This window comes from Leptosomus discolor, chromosome 23 (genome assembly GCF_034619465.1).
Source record: "Leptosomus discolor isolate bLepDis1 chromosome 23, bLepDis1.hap2, whole genome shotgun sequence".
NCBI classification, from domain to species: Eukaryota; Metazoa; Chordata; class Aves; order Leptosomiformes; family Leptosomidae; genus Leptosomus; species Leptosomus discolor.
This window is the reverse complement of record NC_141413.1, coordinates 7,370,054-7,386,012: the sequence shown is the minus strand read 5'-3', so window position 1 is coordinate 7,386,012 and position 15,959 is coordinate 7,370,054. Positions and strand designations below refer to the sequence as shown.

General features: G+C 50.4%; 1 protein-coding gene across 1 annotated transcript; it reads left to right on the top strand.

Annotated features, from left to right (window-relative positions):
- Positions 1 to 4,253: 4,253 nt before the first annotated feature.
- On the top strand, positions 4,254 to 14,023 carry ATP6V1B2 (ATPase H+ transporting V1 subunit B2). The gene is made up of 14 exons (XM_086477296.1): positions 4,254 to 4,362; positions 7,076 to 7,131; positions 7,884 to 7,982; positions 8,629 to 8,722; positions 8,819 to 8,896; positions 9,415 to 9,554; positions 9,689 to 9,790; positions 10,174 to 10,271; positions 10,525 to 10,648; positions 11,081 to 11,231; positions 11,616 to 11,698; positions 11,790 to 11,894; positions 12,102 to 12,231; positions 12,349 to 14,023. Exons 1-14 carry the CDS (start codon positions 4,254 to 4,256, stop codon positions 12,489 to 12,491), a joined length of 1,512 nt encoding a protein of 503 aa, XP_086333422.1. The 3' UTR covers positions 12,492 to 14,023.
- Positions 14,024 to 15,959: the final 1,936 nt, after the last annotated feature.

The window sequence follows — 15,959 nt, the reverse complement described above, 5'->3', positions numbered from 1 at the left end:
TGGGAAATGCGTTTATAACATACAGAGTAGTCTAGGTGTTGGACTGCTCCCCGTGACTGATGGCCGCCCTCTTGCTCCCTAACGCCGCTTGTCCTTGGCACCTCGTTCCGGCTGCGACTCCGTGTTACACATCCTGGAGCAAACCCAGGCAGATTTCGTCGACGGGGACTGCAGCACCCCAGGGATTTTGGGTTCACTCCAAAACTCAGGGAGCACAATTTGATGAGAGAGGGATGCTGCAGCAGTCGCTTTTCCCCACTCCCTCTGCATGTGTTTGCGCGTCACCGTGGGCCGTACGTGTGTGTTTGCTGGGCCGAGCCCACGGACGTTGGCAGCGGGTGCCGGTGCGTGGGCTGGGCGCGTGTCGCTGCCGCCGTGCGCGCCGGGCACGTGGTGAGGGAGAGGCGTCAGCCGGCCTTTAGGGAAGGACCCGCTGCGTGGGTGGGAGAGGCTGCTGCAGGACACGCAGCCGACAAGGCGGCAGCGGGGGGTTTGCTGAAGGGTCTGTGTGGAGGCTCTGCAGGGAGATCTGCGCGGCTCTGCAGCCTGCAGAGGGAGGGAGGGGAGCTGCGTGTCCACCCACCCCCACAGCAGGCGGTACCAGGGTCGCTGCTCCTCCCGTGGGATGTGTTACAAGGAGTTCCCTCCAAAGCATCCCTTCTCAGGCAGGTTTTTGTTTTGTGTGCTGAATGGTTTTGGCATTAGAAGGAAAATAAACCGAGAGAGAGCTCTTCCTCAAAAGGAAAAGAGAAATATTTCGGTCACCGAGTCTCACGCTGTGGGCTGGTCCATAGGATGCTGACAAGCTGCTGCTGCTTTTGTAGACGAACTTTTCAGGATTTCCAAAATTATGCGTGTGATGGTACACCTTCGTGATGGATGGAAATATTTTTAAGGCCAGAATGCACTTACCTGGCCAATGATTTCTGAGAGGTATGGGGGAATGTCGCCTCTCCCTTAGGTGTCCGCAGGTTGTGGTCCCTCCACATCTGAGGTCTGCCCTTGCCTCCTCCCCACAGAAGGATGCCGGCAGTGGGGTGCCTGTCCACAGCCTTTCCCTATGCTGTCGTGCTGTCAGCTTCATCTCCAGGGACAAGGAGATATTTCTCGGACTAACAAGGCTGGTCTCTCATAAGCAAAACTGGATGGAAAATGATATCCATGCATGGATGAGGTACTGCAAATGCCATCTACAGTGTGATCTCTTTTCTTCCATCATTTCTGTTTTATTAAACTTCTGACACTTTGCTCCGTGATTTCTTTTTTAAGCCAAAACTGGTACCATCATTCATTCAGGATACAGAGATTTACCGCAGAGAAAGAAAATAAATCCTAAACATATTCACCTTTTCTCTGCTGGCGAATAAATCTGCCACTGAGGCCATTTATCTGGCTTCTGCATGGCCAAAAACTATTGCCAATAACGTGAGATGAGTACATCCTACCAAGGAATTCCCTGGGCGTGCATTAGAGCAGAAGTTGAAGCCTCTAAATATATTTCATGAGCTGAGAATTGAATGTCTGGGCCTGGAAATTACTTTCTAAATATCTGCAGAGCAGGCAGAGGATGAGCGGTGCAGCACTACCATCTGCTGAGAGAGCTCAGAATTGCTCAGCTCTGTCTTGGGCTCTGGGTAGAGATAATTCAGATTCTCCTCCAGGTGAGGAGGCGCATGTGGAGACAGCTATTATTCTTCTTTTCTTTTGCAGGCCCCAAGCTCAGGACACCGTCTCATTTGGCAGCCCGCAGCAGATGAAGGAGACTGCAGTGTCCCGGCACTTGTTCTGCAGAGGTGATGGGAAAGCTGACTCAGATGTGCTTTGGAAGCGTTTCCATGTGTCCGTCAGATTTTTCCAGGCAGTTCCCTTCGGGATGTATTTTTAATAACCATTACAAATGGTTGCCTTTAATTTTTCTTTCAATAACCCTATGGAAAAAAAAAAAAAAGGCGACAATTTTCTTCCTGGCCAGACTGAGGTAGTAAAGCACAGTGAACATTTCTTGTGTAATGAAAAGTAGAAGAGAATTTATGGGCTGTCTCGAGGCCCGGCAGAGGACGTGGGCCTGAAGAACCGCCGGCAGCAGACCTCACACCGGCGCCGCAGGCTGACGGCAACTGTGGGGACTTCAGCCGACGGCAGATGAGATCGCTCGCTGCTGCTGCTGCCTCGCCCCAGAGGTGCAGTGGAACGCGTCGGCTGTGCGGCCAGGGCTCCTGCCACCAGCACACACCAGCACTTCACAAACCAGCGTGAGCCCAACGGTGTCATTATCAATGTGACTCTGCCCGCCCGGGGTCGGGTGAACACGACGGCGTAAGCGTGGGTTGGGACAGGCCCCCGTAAAGCCGCGCTCTAAAGTCGCTCTCTGCAAATATCCCCTTCAGCGGGGGGTTTCTCCTGCCCAGCACAGGAACCGCTGCCTTGGCAGCAAGACTTAAGAACTGGATAAAAATATTTAGAACACAAAGTGGTCTGTTTTGAGCAATTTCGGGGTTTGCATCGCCTGGGCCACCTTTTAGCCTGGCTTTGACTGCGGGTGGAAGCGGTTTGCAAAGCGGTGCCGGTTGAAGTAACCCTTGAGGCTGCTGCTGTGAAGCGAGTCCTGCTGGTTTGGGTTTTGTTGAGTCCTTTTGACTCTTAACAAACAGGAGAGCTCAGTTATTTGCTCAAGGTCACGTTGCATTAGAAGGAGAGCTGAAACCTGGCCAAAGCCTTCCAGTTTTGTGTTCAATCCACTCGACAGCGTTGTCCCTTTGTCTGGGGATTATTTATTGTGTTTGCTCCCTCCTTAGCCAAACAGTGCCTTGTGCGATTGTTTAGGGGTTTTCCATCGGTCTCACCAGTCCCTGGTACTTTGTTGCCCCTCCAACCAAGCACAGAATTGCCAGTATCTCTTTGAAAACATAGTCACTTGAAATATTTCGAGTTTTAACATAGAAGAAGAAGATAGAATGTTGTTTTGTAACATCAAATAATTCTGTCTCACTGCTAAGCAGGGAGGAGAACAAACAGCAAATATTAACATTTAACATGTACGAAGAGATACATAACCCATAAGGAAACAGGAGGTTGACAGACTAATGGTTTTCTGGAAAAAGGTGTTTACAAAGAACCCGCTATCTTTTTTGTATTGAATTAAAGGTTTAGGGGATGAGGCAGCTCTCGTTCTCTCCTTTCAACAACTGTACCAGTCAGCCCTTGACGTTTGAGTGTGCGACGTCAGCGCGAGTGGGGTGCTTCCACCGACAGCCCTGTCTCGGTGCCAGTTCGTGCTTTATTTCTGATCTCCCGTCTCCCCCGAGCAGCGACCGTTACACTCGCAGATCAAAGCGCTGCCTTCAGAGGAAGCACATCCATAAGAACACGGCTGAGGGGTAGGGACACACTTGGAGCTTGGGGGACGCCGAACCCCACCGCTGGAGCACTGCTGGGCCGAGGCAGAGGGGCAGAGAGGGCCCCAAATCCCCCTCGCACTCCTGGCCCGGGGCTGGGCAGGAGGCCAGGGCTCTGCTTCCCTCTTACGGCAGAATTACTCCTCTTGTCTTCTCAGCCATTTGACCCTTCTGTCAAGTCATTCATTCATTAGCTTGCTTCCTTCCTTTTTTCCTTTCCTTCCTTCCTTTCTTTCTCTCCCCCCCCCTTTTCTTCCTTTTCCTTTTTTTCTCTTTTCCTCTTTTTTCTTTTTTTTTCTGTTTCTTTCTCCTTTTGTTTCTCTTTTTATCTTTTTCTTTTTCCTTTTCTTTTACTTCTCTTTCCTTTTCCCCCTTTCCCCTTTTCCTCTTTTCCTTTTTCTTTTCCTTTTTTCCTTTTCTTTAGCCTTTTCTTTTTCCTCTTAATTTTCCTTTTTTCCTCTTTCTTTTTTCCTTTTTTTCCCTTTTTCCTCTCCTTTTTCCTTTCTTTTTTTTTTTTTTTTTTCCTTTTCCTTTCCATTTCTTTTCCTTTTTTTCCCTTCCTCCTTTCTCCCCAGCACCCCAGTGCCCCCTCCCTGAGCCCCCCGGTGCCCCCCCCCCCCCCCCCCCCCCGCACCCTGATGCCCCCCCCCCCCCCCGAGCCTCTCTGTGCCCCCCCCAGCACCCCGGTGTCCCCCCCCGGTGCCCCCCCCCAGCACCCCGGTGCCCCCCCCAGCACCCCGGCCAGCTCCCGCCGTTCCCCCGCCCCGTCTCGGGGCGCTCCCGGTGGGCGGGGCCCGGCGCGGGCGGTGCTATATCAGCGCATGCGCGGCGGCGCGCGGGGCCGGGACGGCGGAGAAGATGGCGGCGGTGCGGGCGGTGCGGGGGCTGGTGAACGGCGCCGGGCCCGGCGGGCCGCGGGAGCAGGTGGCGGCCATCACCCGCGACTACCTCTCCCAGCCGCGCCTCAGTGAGTGCGGGGCCCGGGGAGGCGGCGGGCGGGCTCGCCGGGAGCCCCTGCGGGGGGGTGGGCCCGGCTCGGGGGTGGGCGCCCGCTGGGCCGCAGGCAGGCCGGGCTGCCCCGGAGCCGGGCGGGCCGCAGCTCCGGCGGCGGGCGAGCGAGGCCGGCAGCCCGGGCCCGCTTCTTGCGGCAGAGCCGGCCGAGCCCGGGCGCTCCTTGGGGTACAGGTGCCGGGCTGGCCTGGGGGGGTGCGGGGGGTTCTGGGGGGCTGCAGGCCGGTGTCCCGCCTGAGCTGGGCTTCCAGCGGCCCCGGGAGCTGCGGTGGTGCTTTTCACGGCTTGGCCTGTCTGCACACCTGGATTAGTCACACGCTGGAACCAGTTGCCCACTGGGTAACGTAGGCCATTCCGGTGTCCTTCCTGAAAAACGTACGTTTTCAGCAGGAACTAAAAATTACTGTAAGTTGTGGGGTGTGGGGTGGACTTCCCTCCTTTAAAATGAAGTTGAGAAATCTGATGAAAAAGGGGAAATACAGTAGCTGTGTAGAAAACCCTTTATTGCAGCGTAGCAGGGGGAAAGTCAAAGTTATTTGAAGGTGGTTTTTTTCTGACCTTTTTTTGGTCTAGGTGGTAATTACATGAGCGGCTCTGCCTGCCCACCTAAATAGTGTGAGCGCTCACCAGGTGGTAGCCAGGGAGCTTCTCTGCGAAGGTTTCTTTGAAAACATCAGTCTGGTTTGAAAGCCCAAATCGGTCATTACCATTTCTGCTCCCCTGACTCTTCTGCTCTGCTTTACTGTGGAGTGGAGGCTTCTGTCAAGGTTGGAGCCCAGATGACTCCATAGCCGGTTTGTGCTTTTCTGCAGAGATTTTGGCTTTTGTCCAGACCGACATCGCTCACAAGCTGGATATGAAAAACATTTCAGTTGCTTTTGGTTTGTCATAGAACTGGTTGATGGTATTGGAAAGAGGAATTTTGAGTCGGTGGCGAGCTGCTTTCAAGGGGAATTGATGCTGGTTGATGTCAAGGAAGTATTTTCTTGTGGACAAAGCGAGGAGTGTAAGCCCTTGCCCGCTGACTCGGGGGGGAAGTGCTCATGAGGCAGTCATGAGATGGAACGCTTTGCTCAAGATGATGTTTTCCATTTCTTGTGGACAGCGGGGCTGCCAACACTTGCAGTCTGAGCAGAGTCCTCTTCATGGCATAGTGTAATGCTCCTGGCTGGGGTGAAAGGGGCAGGCCAGCTGGTGCTTTTGGTTAAGATTAATTCAGGGTCAGAGACATGTGTCTTGGGGTGTTTAGCAGGATTTGAGAATTGAGAGTAGGAGTTCTAGCCTTTGACCATCTTGTACACCCAGTGACCCTCAAACCTTATCTAATGCCGTTTTGGTTATCGCTGATTAAGAGATTACATTGCAACAGTTGAAGTGGTTTGTTTTAAGTGTAAATACCGCATTGTTGGCGGTCTAGACAGCGCACGGTGAGCACGCCAAACCTGGGCAGGCTGAAGTGGCGAAGCCAGGTGATTCCCCGTGGCCTGGTGCTGGTGGAATTTGTGATCTTCCCTGGTGCCACGAGTGCCTGTTCCCTCTGCCTTGCAGCGTGACCGAGACCTGGTGCTGGTGTCTCTCCTGTTCTGCAAATGGCTCCACTTGCTCATTTTTCCCTCCCAGGGATAAGTGATTAACAGTCCCTCTCTTGGTCACTGCGCCGTGTGACCCTGATGAAGCTTTGACTCAATGTTGCTTTCATCTGTGGATCAAGTGATGCTGGGCGCTAGCTGGGTGCCGCTGTGGCCTTGGAGCAACGCGGGAGCGCGGTTTGCTGCATTTTCACAGCTTTCTCCGCTGTGCTGATAGCAGAGCGATGAATTCTGGGCACGTGGCACCTCAGAAGTTGTGTGTAGTGCTAGTGCTCGAGCTGCTGAGGTTTAAGACACGAGCCTTCTGATGAGCAGCTAGCCGTGGCCTTCTGTCAGGTGTCAATCCTTAAGTGAAACCAGGATAACCCATGTAGGAGGAGTTCAGGTGAAATTCAGCCTTTATAGTGCATTGGCCTTCCTTGAGGGACAGGAAAGGTGGTATAAGGTTTCCTCTCATGACTGCCAAAACCCACAATGTAATGTAGAAGCTCTGCTGATAAGCTTTTGAGTGCAAGAGCTGCTGGCTTTGCTAAGTCCAGGCTTTCAGGTGGGCTGTTTCAGTGTCACCTCTGTGGTTTAAAAAAAAAATATATAATGCCTTGAGTCTCGACATTAAGGTCTTCTCACCATTTGTTGGACATAAATAGCAATGACACCCGTGATTACTTCTTTATTACAAATTATGGATATTGTCATCCCTGCTTTTTAAAGATCTTGCAATTGGGTGTTTTTCTTAGTTTAAAATGCCAACTTGACGTTGTATTGCGGTTTCTGGTAGCATTTAAATGATCCCCAGGTATAGGCTTGCATCAGTGCACTTCGGTGACAGACCAGAAAATGGCAATATTGCCTGTCTTAACGTTACCTCGGGTGCCTTGTAAGTGGTGGCGAAAAACACTGGCCACACAATTGGGTTCCTGATCCTGCTTGTGGAGTTCATAATCAACCTAAAGCGGAACAGAGCTGAGCCCAAAATCTGCAAACCTGAGGCTGGTGATAGGAATGAAACCTGGAAAACTTTACATAGGACGTTTCTGATGGTCTGAGGAGGTACCTGACCTGTGGCTTGCTTTCTTTCAGCTTATAGAACCGTATCGGGTGTGAATGGTCCCCTGGTTATCTTGGATCAAGTTAAGGTAAAGATTCAGGTTCTTAATGAATGAAGCTGTTTGAGGGAGAGTTTACAAGAAAAGCTGTGACAGGATAAATCCAGACTGTCGTGAAATTCATGGGTCCGCTGAGCAATTTTATTTAATACAGGATATATTTCTGACTCCTGAGAGAAATGAGACTACGCACATTGCTGTAAAGCTAAGGAGAGTTGTCCGTGTCCTGGAGGAAAGGGAGAGTTGTTGAGACTGTTGGGGGAAAGGAAGGAAACAGCGTTTCAGTCTTACCAAGAGGTGGTCTGAACTTGAATGCAGACGCATACCTGTTCGCTCTGTCCTTGACCTCTTTGCTACCAGGGCACGAGCGCTTTGTAAAAGGGAACTGCAGATGGTTTGGGCCTGTTTTCAAATTGCTGCCACGTCACAGTTGAAGGCAAGCCACTGATGTCCTGGGCAGGCAAAAGGCGGCTTTTTCTTCTCGTCAGATGCCGCATCGTGGCTTTCCATTAGTGTTTCAGGCCTACCAGGGCTTTCAGACCGGGTTCTGCCAGGTCTTTCTGCAGCCTGCAACTCTGAGCAGATGTGGGGTAGTCCCTGTAAAACCGGCGTTAGCCTGGTGGATTTTGGTTGCCTTGGAATGAGTTTTGTTCTGATGATAACGTTACTTTTAAAAATAATGGAGTAGTCGCTAAGCTTAAGCTTGCTTGAAACTGATGAGTTTTGTTTCATGACTGTTCTGGATTCTAATGCTTTGCACCATCTTTCTCGCTCACCTTCAGTTCCCTCGGTACGCAGAGATTGTCCACTTGACTCTCCCTGATGGCACAAGAAGAAGTGGGCAGGTGCTGGAAGTCAGTGGCTCCAAAGCTGTGGTTCAGGTACGACAAGGGACAGGAGTGTCTCGTGTTGCAACAGAAGAATATTTTCTTGATCAGCGTCTGTCTGATCCGTGTCAAATCTATCTTGTGGTGTGGTCTTTTTGGCTCTGTAAATTAAAAAAGAAAAAAATCACCTACTTATTCCAGGTGCCAGTGGCATGAATATATTTGCAAGATTGAACGCTGGAGTACAGTGACATTTTTATTTGCGTCCCCCCTAGATTTCTTTGCTGCTAGATTAAAGGAATCGCGCTGTAATTGTACAGTTAGATCCAAGATCAGCTCCTGTGTGATGTGGATGCAGGTGTTCCTGCCAAGCAGCTGCTTCTTGTTAATATTAATTCTTATCTGAAGAACTTTACCCTGTTGGCGAAGGGAAATACTTGAGATCAAAGGAATGGCACCAGGTTTGTTGGTTGCTGCTGACACACTTCATGAATTTTGCTTAAAGTAGGTTTTTACGTGATGTTTTGTTCTCGCAAGCTGCTCTTGAAGTCCTCTGCTTGCGGAGGGCTGCCTTGCTTTTCTGCCCTGCGGCTGATGCAGTTCTCAAGCTGTGAAGCAGCGTTCTAGTGTGTTATTTTGTAAAGCACAATGCTTACTCCTTCTTGGGGTTTTTTTGTTTTTTCTTCTGGTGTATTTACAGGTATTTGAAGGAACTTCAGGTATTGATGCTAAGAAAACTTCGTGTGAGTTTACCGGGGATATTCTTCGAACCCCCGTCTCTGAGGATATGCTTGGTAAGAGCTTGCATGTTGCTTTGAAGAATGAACACCCCACATGCGAACTTATTTTCCCAGAAGTTTACATTTTTATTTTCTTGCTGTTTCTTGTAGGCAGAGTATTTAATGGGTCAGGAAAACCTATAGACAGAGGCCCCATTGTTTTGGCTGAAGATTTCCTTGACATAATGGGTATGTTCTTAATCCATTTCTGGTATGGGGTTAAAGACAAATCTGGTGTTTCCGATTTCTGAACATTACAACAGATTTGGTTTTGAACATGGGATCTAAGTGTTAGGAGGTGTTTAATTTTCTTTTGAAGTATGTGTGTGGCATCAAACTCAAATCAAATTTACACAAGTGCTGGAAGATGAGGTGGCAGAAAATAACTGTTTTCTGTAATGCTTGGAAGCTGGTCTTGGAAGTATTTGTAGACTATGTTAATCATACAGCCTCCAAAGATAAAAAGTGGATAACCTGACAGGCTTTTCTTGAAAGCACTCTTACCATTTTCATGACCACAGAATGCCCGTCTTGGGGTCTACAAAAGGCTCAGGTTTGACCAGGAGCATCTAAAGATTTTTAGGCTTAACAGTGGGTTTTGCACCTTTGGACCTGAGCCTTAGATCAGTGCTCCGGGTCAGTGGTAGTTTGATCAAGCTGCAAACATGTACATGGGATAACACGTGTTCTCTTAATAAATGTACCAGGTCAGCCAATCAATCCCCAGTGTCGTATCTATCCAGAAGAAATGATTCAGACTGGCATTTCTGCCATAGATGGTATGAACAGTATTGCCAGGGGGCAGAAAATCCCCATATTCTCAGCTGCTGGCTTGCCCCACAATGAGGTGAGTGCCCAGAGCTGGTCTCTGAACAGTTGGTGCCTTGCATTTCCCTGGGGTTAGAAACTGAACTAAGTTAAACTCCGGTCTGTGTAATCGCGTGGAATACACAGACGGACTGAAACATTTTTTTCCCCTAGATTGCAGCTCAGATTTGTCGCCAAGCTGGCTTGGTGAAGAAATCCAAAGATGTGATGGACTACAGTGAAGAAAACTTTGCCATCGTGTTTGCTGCTATGGGTGTAAGTCGGTGTTATTGGAGGAAAACGATGCTTGAGTAATGAATAAGCCAATGCTGAGAGTAGCTGAATGTTACTTTTTGGAGGGTGTTCTAAGTAGCTCTTAGGTGTGTAACTGACCTGTTGGCTGGCTGACCGGCTGAACATCCCAAAGGGCCAGAAGTTGTGTAACAAGGTGTGTCTGATCAGGAAAAAGTATCTTAAACTTAAAATCTCTTAGGTTGGAATTCGACAAGTAACTCATTTTGTTGGGAATGTAGGGGAGCCTTCATGATACAGAGAGCTTTGCTGGTGGATTAGAAATGAGGTGTTTAGACCTTAATGTGATGCAAAATGTAGTTCGCTGAAATCTGGCCTGGAACTGATGCCTTGATACTGCGATTTAGGTGAACATGGAAACTGCTCGGTTCTTCAAATCAGACTTTGAGGAAAATGGGTCCATGGACAATGTGTGTCTGTTCCTGAATTTGGCCAATGATCCGACGTAAGTAGCTACACTATGTTGGTTGGGAAAAGGCTGAGAAGAACAAGTAAACTGGAAGCTGAAGCCTCACTGGTGTCCTGCCAGGTGTCACTTAACGTTGACATTTTGCAGCGAAGTTGAATGTGAAATGCTGGTGCTCCAGCTGGTGCATGTCGCGGATCTTCAGAGGGTTTTGAAGCATTTCTAGCTTCAAACTGTTACCTGGCGGCCTTAAAGCACTTGTCACAAATAACGCCACGCTGTTCTGTTTCAGCATTGAGCGCATTATCACGCCCCGTCTAGCTCTGACGACGGCGGAGTTCTTGGCATATCAGTGTGAGAAGCACGTGCTGGTCATTCTGACCGATATGAGCTCCTATGCCGAAGCTCTGCGGGAGGTACGTGTGCGTTCACTCGCGTGCTGGGTGTTGGCGGGAGGGGTTTGCAGTGTGAAGTGAGAACGTAAACTTCTGCTCAAGCTGTTGTAATTAGTATTCATTACGATGTTGTTAAACAGCCAGTGAGGCTTTTGGTTACTCACCGATTGTCTAGGGTTATGCCCAGCAGTCAGACAGCTGTTGCCTCTGTGATAGCTGAACTTCCCTGACTGGCAGCATTCAGCACTTGGACATGACAGTGTTGGATTTGCCTTGTCACCTTGTCACCTTGGCTCGTCAGACGTGGTTGTGGCGACACCTTCTCTTAGCGGGGGTTTGTGTGGCTGTGTGTTGGTGTCACCTGCAGGAAGAGGGGCTTGTGTAGCTTAGGGGAGACAGCAGGACTGTGCGAGTGACCTGACTTCTTGGAAACCTTCTTCTGGATTGCCTCAGGTTTCAGCAGCTAGAGAGGAAGTGCCCGGCCGTCGTGGCTTCCCAGGCTACATGTACACTGACTTGGCTACTATATATGAGCGTGCCGGGCGTGTGGAAGGCAGAAATGGTTCCATTACTCAGATTCCTATTCTTACCATGCCCAATGATGGTGAGTTATTTTTAAGTGTTTCTACTAAATAGTGCTTTAAAGGACTCCTTTAGAGCCACCTGCTGTATTTTGGACACACAGCAAGACAGGAAGTCCTGTGGCCTTTAGGTTTCTGTCTGAATATTGCAGCTCTTGGCTGCCTTCTCTTCTCTTCTCTCTTGCTAATAGAAATGCTTTGCCCATTTCAGGCTTCAGGACTGTTCTCCAGCCCTCCGCCAGGCGTGCTTGCAGCTCTAATCCTTGCACAAGAGCACTTACTGATAGATGGGGGTACTGACTGGTGGCATTTTACTTCAGAAGTCACTTAACTACAAGAAGCTGCTGCATCAGTGCTAGAATAGAGATAAAAGGCCTGAAAACTGTCAAACCGTCTTTTTTCCACAGACATTACTCATCCTATTCCTGACTTGACTGGATACATCACGGAGGGACAAATCTATGTGGATAGGCAGCTGCATAACAGACAGGTGTGTATCACACCGGTTAGAACGTACTTCAGATTGCCCTGTGCTTTTTGAAGTATTAATGTTGAAATTCTTGGATGTCTCTCTCCTCCAGGTTTACCCGCCTATTAACGTCTTGCCCTCCTTGTCTCGACTGATGAAGTCAGCCATTGGGGAGGGTATGACCAGGAAGGATCACGCAGACGTGTCCAACCAGCTGGTAGGGACCAACCCCTCCAGGGAAGCAGGGGCACGTTTCAAATACACCTTTTGCTAAACGCCCTGGGAAGGGCACGCCGGGCAGTTGGGATGCGGAACGCTCCTGAGGCTGCTTGAACGCGCTGACCGCGTGTTCAGCGAAACCCTCTGTGCAGAAACCGTTAGGTGGGTGATGAGGGTAACTGCCCGTCTGTTCTGTCCCTTCTAGTACGCCTGCTACGCCATCGGGAAGGACGTGCAGGCGATGAAGGCTGTAGTTGGCGAGGAAGCTCTTACCTCAGATGATCTTCTGTACCTGGAGTTTCTGCAGAAGTTTGAGAAGAACTTCATTGCTCAGGGTAAGCGTCTGTTCCAAGCCCCCCACCGTAGGCAGTGACACCTAGAAGGTTCTTGGGTCTGCCTGGTGCTGAGGCACTTCCCTGCCCCCTGTTTCAGCCTGTGGTTGCTTTCTGCAGGTCCTTACGAGAATCGCACTGTTTACGAGACCTTGGACATCGGGTGGCAGCTTTTGCGAATCTTCCCCAAGGAGATGTTGAAGAGAATTCCTCAGACAACGCTGGCTGAATTCTATCCTCGAGATTCCACTGCAAAACACTAGCCACAGCTTCATCTCCAACTCCTTGCTCTGTGAAATGCTGTTTGTTTTCTTTTTTTCATGTGTTGGTGTTTACTGGTCGCCCTTACAATTAAAACCACGAGTAGGTGACGTTTGTGCCAGTGTTCCAATGTACACTGATACCAGTTTTTAAAATATCCCTTCTTCCACAAGTATCTTCTGGATATTTAGGCCAGCTCTTACCAATGTGCAATAGCTCTCACGAAGCTTGGTTTGGTTTTTTTTTTGAACTGGAGCGTTTGTAGCCATTTCAAGGGAATGTCTGAGGATGACCAGAAATTGCAAATCTTTACTTTCGAACCAGGAGCACGTGGTTTAGAAAACCCGAAAGAGCAAATGTGACTTCCTTTGTCCAAAGCATCTGCTCAGTCCGACCGTACGCAGTTGCCGTGCTGCTGGCAGAGCAGATGGCCCTCCGCTGTCCTGCTGGTGTGCCTGAGGACCAGGCTGATACGTGGAAGGCGTGGTGCGTGGCCACATACCTGCCTGAAAAATGCAAGTCACTCGTTTTTAACCGTGGCTTAAGATTCTGAAAGGTGTGTATGAACTGAGGACACTAGTGGGCACGCTGGGTGCTTTTCTGCTAGCAAAGGGCCTTTTCAGAGGTCACAGGCCAGTGGGTTGCTCTCTGAGGGCAGCATGATAAGGCTTAAGTACTGAATTAGTTTTAAATTGGAGTTTGCAGAGTAAGTTTCCTACTTACCCTTTGTTTTTCCTTTGGATTCCGGAAATGCCAGAGAACAAAACGGCGGGAAAGCATTCCGAGATGAGTAGCGTCCCAGTGGGCAAACCCGAGGTAACTCGGGGCTGTGTGCTGCTACCCGAGGGGATCACACGAGATGTGACAAACCCTCCTGCCCCTGGCGCGGCTGCGCGGGCGGGAGGTTGGCTTTTGAAGCGTGTCTTGTGCGAAACGATGCCGCGGGAGAAAGCGACTGTACGTGTGGATGGGTGTTCTGAGCTCTGTTCCCGAGCATGCTCTAGGTGGCACTGGGTCCCGAGTCGTGTTTGAAACTGTTGTGGTTTGCACTCCCGGCACGGATTTGGCTAGCCAGGAGAGCTCAGCATTCCCAAACACTGCGAACTTGGCTAGCCAATTCAGTGTTGTCGTCTTCAAATCGGTTCAGATGAGGCTCCGAGCCCAGTGCTGGCAGGCTTGCTTGCTTTTTTTTCCAGGCTTAATGTAGTCTAAGCTCTGGTCTAGCTAACCAAAGCATGTTGCACCTCTCTAAACGCCTTCGGTGCTTGTCTGGGAAGGTGCTAACGTGACTTGAACGATCCTGTGCTAATTCCAGCTTTCCCTGACGTCTCCTGTGTGCGGTTCTCTCTATAGTTTGTTCAGTGTTCTCTGTAACTTGGACGCAATAGCAGCTTTATTCCAGTGCATTCCACCCTAAAGCTGTGTCGAGTCTATTTTTCTTGAGGTAGGGATGGGAGGTTGGAAGTGTTGGCATGAGAATACTTTAATGTAGAGAATATCTCAATAAATTAAATATGGAAGGTGTCGAACAAAACGGAAGCTTTTGTGATTCTGTGGTCGGAAGCAGCTTCAGGTCTTTCAGCGGGGGCTAAGGTGCCCTTTGCCACGGGGGGGTCAATAAAACTCCTTCATAATGTGCTGAAAACACTTTTCACTTGCATTTCTGGGTGCGCAGCGAGGGCCACTTGAGCCACCCCCACGTTATTACCGGAGCTGGTCGCTGTTGTCGATCAGGATTTGTCCTTTGGTGCCAGGAGGGAGCGCTTTGCGCCGCTGGAGTGGGTGGTGGTGGTGCAGTCATGGGTGAAGGCTCTGAGGAATGCTGAGGGTAACCGATCCCCCTGTTTCCACAGGCTCTCAGCGGGTCGTTTGCACTAGAGGAGGCTCGGAAACCTTAAAAGGCTTCTTGAGAAGGAGCTTGGGCGTATGTTGACTTTAAATTTTCCGTATGAACAGCACTGCTGGGGGCGAGGGGGGCCGGGGTGGGTTTGTTCTGTGCAGACAGCCTGGGGCGTGACTCTGCTTGAATTCCCAGTGTCCTGTCATCCCTCTCCGTGAATTAAGTGAATTAACCCTTGTAGAAGTTGCCCTGCTTCGGGGATGCAGCGTGGCTGGTGGAGGCGAGAGGCCGGGAACAGCGTGAAATGGGGAGATCCGGGATTCTTCCTGGCGTGCTCCTGGGAGGGGGAGGTAAACCCCAACACCCCTGGCCTCTGCTGCATCAGAACCAGGCCCTTAATGAGGAAGAAAGCAGCTTTCCTTTCTGCTGGTTTTGCTGTTCATCCTCAGTGTTGAGCTGTGCCCTGGTGTGCTGAGCTGCGCCTGACACTGTCTCCGTAAACAGGGTTTGTTCTGACTGATAAAAGCCCGAGGCTGTCTCCGGTCTTCTCCTACTCAATGTTGTATTGAGCTGTAATTTGAGCTGGTTCTCGTACCGGAGTACAAGTCCTTGAGGTGGTAAAGAAATTAGCTCATTTTTTAAAAAACTCATTTAAATGTCCAAGCTGGCTCCCGCGGTATGTTTTTTCACTGAGAGGCACCGAGTTACAAATCCCTTATCCTCAGTATTAATAATGGCTCGGATTGTCCCACAGGGATTGAAAGGCTGTTCATTTAACGTGGAGGATCTGGTGTGCTGACAACATGTCTGATGGCTTAAAAGTGATCACCCCAACTGTTCTTTTTTCTACCCATTTACCCCCAGTTACAGTCACTGTGTCTTGAGGGAGAGGCAGTGCTTAGGGCAGGGGAACAACCTCCCGAACAGACGGCAGCCGTCAGCACTCAGTGATGCAGGGTTTGGAAGCTATGAGAAGGCATTCCAAAGTCCAGTGAATTCCTGAAATCCTTCAGCAGGTGACAGGTTTGGTGGGGGACAAAGGTTGACCAAGCATTCCCGAGGGCGGGCGGGTGCTGCGGAGGCGGCAGCTGCCTCTCACGAGGTACCTGCGAGCGTCCGCGTGGGAGTAACGTGGCTCCTCAAATGTGCGTGCCAGAGGAAGGCAAAAGGAGTTCTGCAATTAGAAGAATATTCACGGCAATTAAGCTCGACTAATTTGCAGCCGAGGGGAGGGAAGGGGAAGGAAGGAGATGGGTTCTGTGGCTCGGAGCAGGCTAGTGAGCGGCTCCGGCGCCCAGGCAAGCCGTCCATGATAGCGTGGCTCCTCCGGGCCAGACAAAGGTTTGGGATGAACATAAGTAGCGAGGGTGGCTTTGGGCTGGGGATGAACTAGTGGTTGTGTGGAGCCCAGGGGAGCTGCCGGCTCAGCCTGCCCGGCGGGCAGAGCCCGGCTGGGCTGCGGGGAGCAGCGTGCGGGATGGAGCGCGGCAGCCACGCAGCGGCACTGCGCGCCCGGAGAGGGGATGGAGTGAGCTGCTGCGGCGTGTCAGCTCCTGAATCCATCCGGAAGGACGAGGATGTTTCAGATCCTGTATCGCCTGGAAATGAGATTATTTTTCCATTAAATATT

Excerpts from the sequence above, each read along its gene's own strand:
- ATP6V1B2 (XM_086477296.1), top strand. The coding sequence starts at position 4,254 with ATGGCGGCGGTGCGGGCGGTGCGGGGGCTGGTGAACGGCGCCGGGCCC. Across the intron at positions 9,555-9,688 it reads CTGGCTTGCCCCACAATGAG|ATTGCAGCTCAGATTTGTCG; the intron begins GTGAGTGCCCAG and ends TTTTTCCCCTAG. Across the intron at positions 10,272-10,524 it reads AATTTGGCCAATGATCCGAC|CATTGAGCGCATTATCACGC; the intron begins GTAAGTAGCTAC and ends GTTCTGTTTCAG.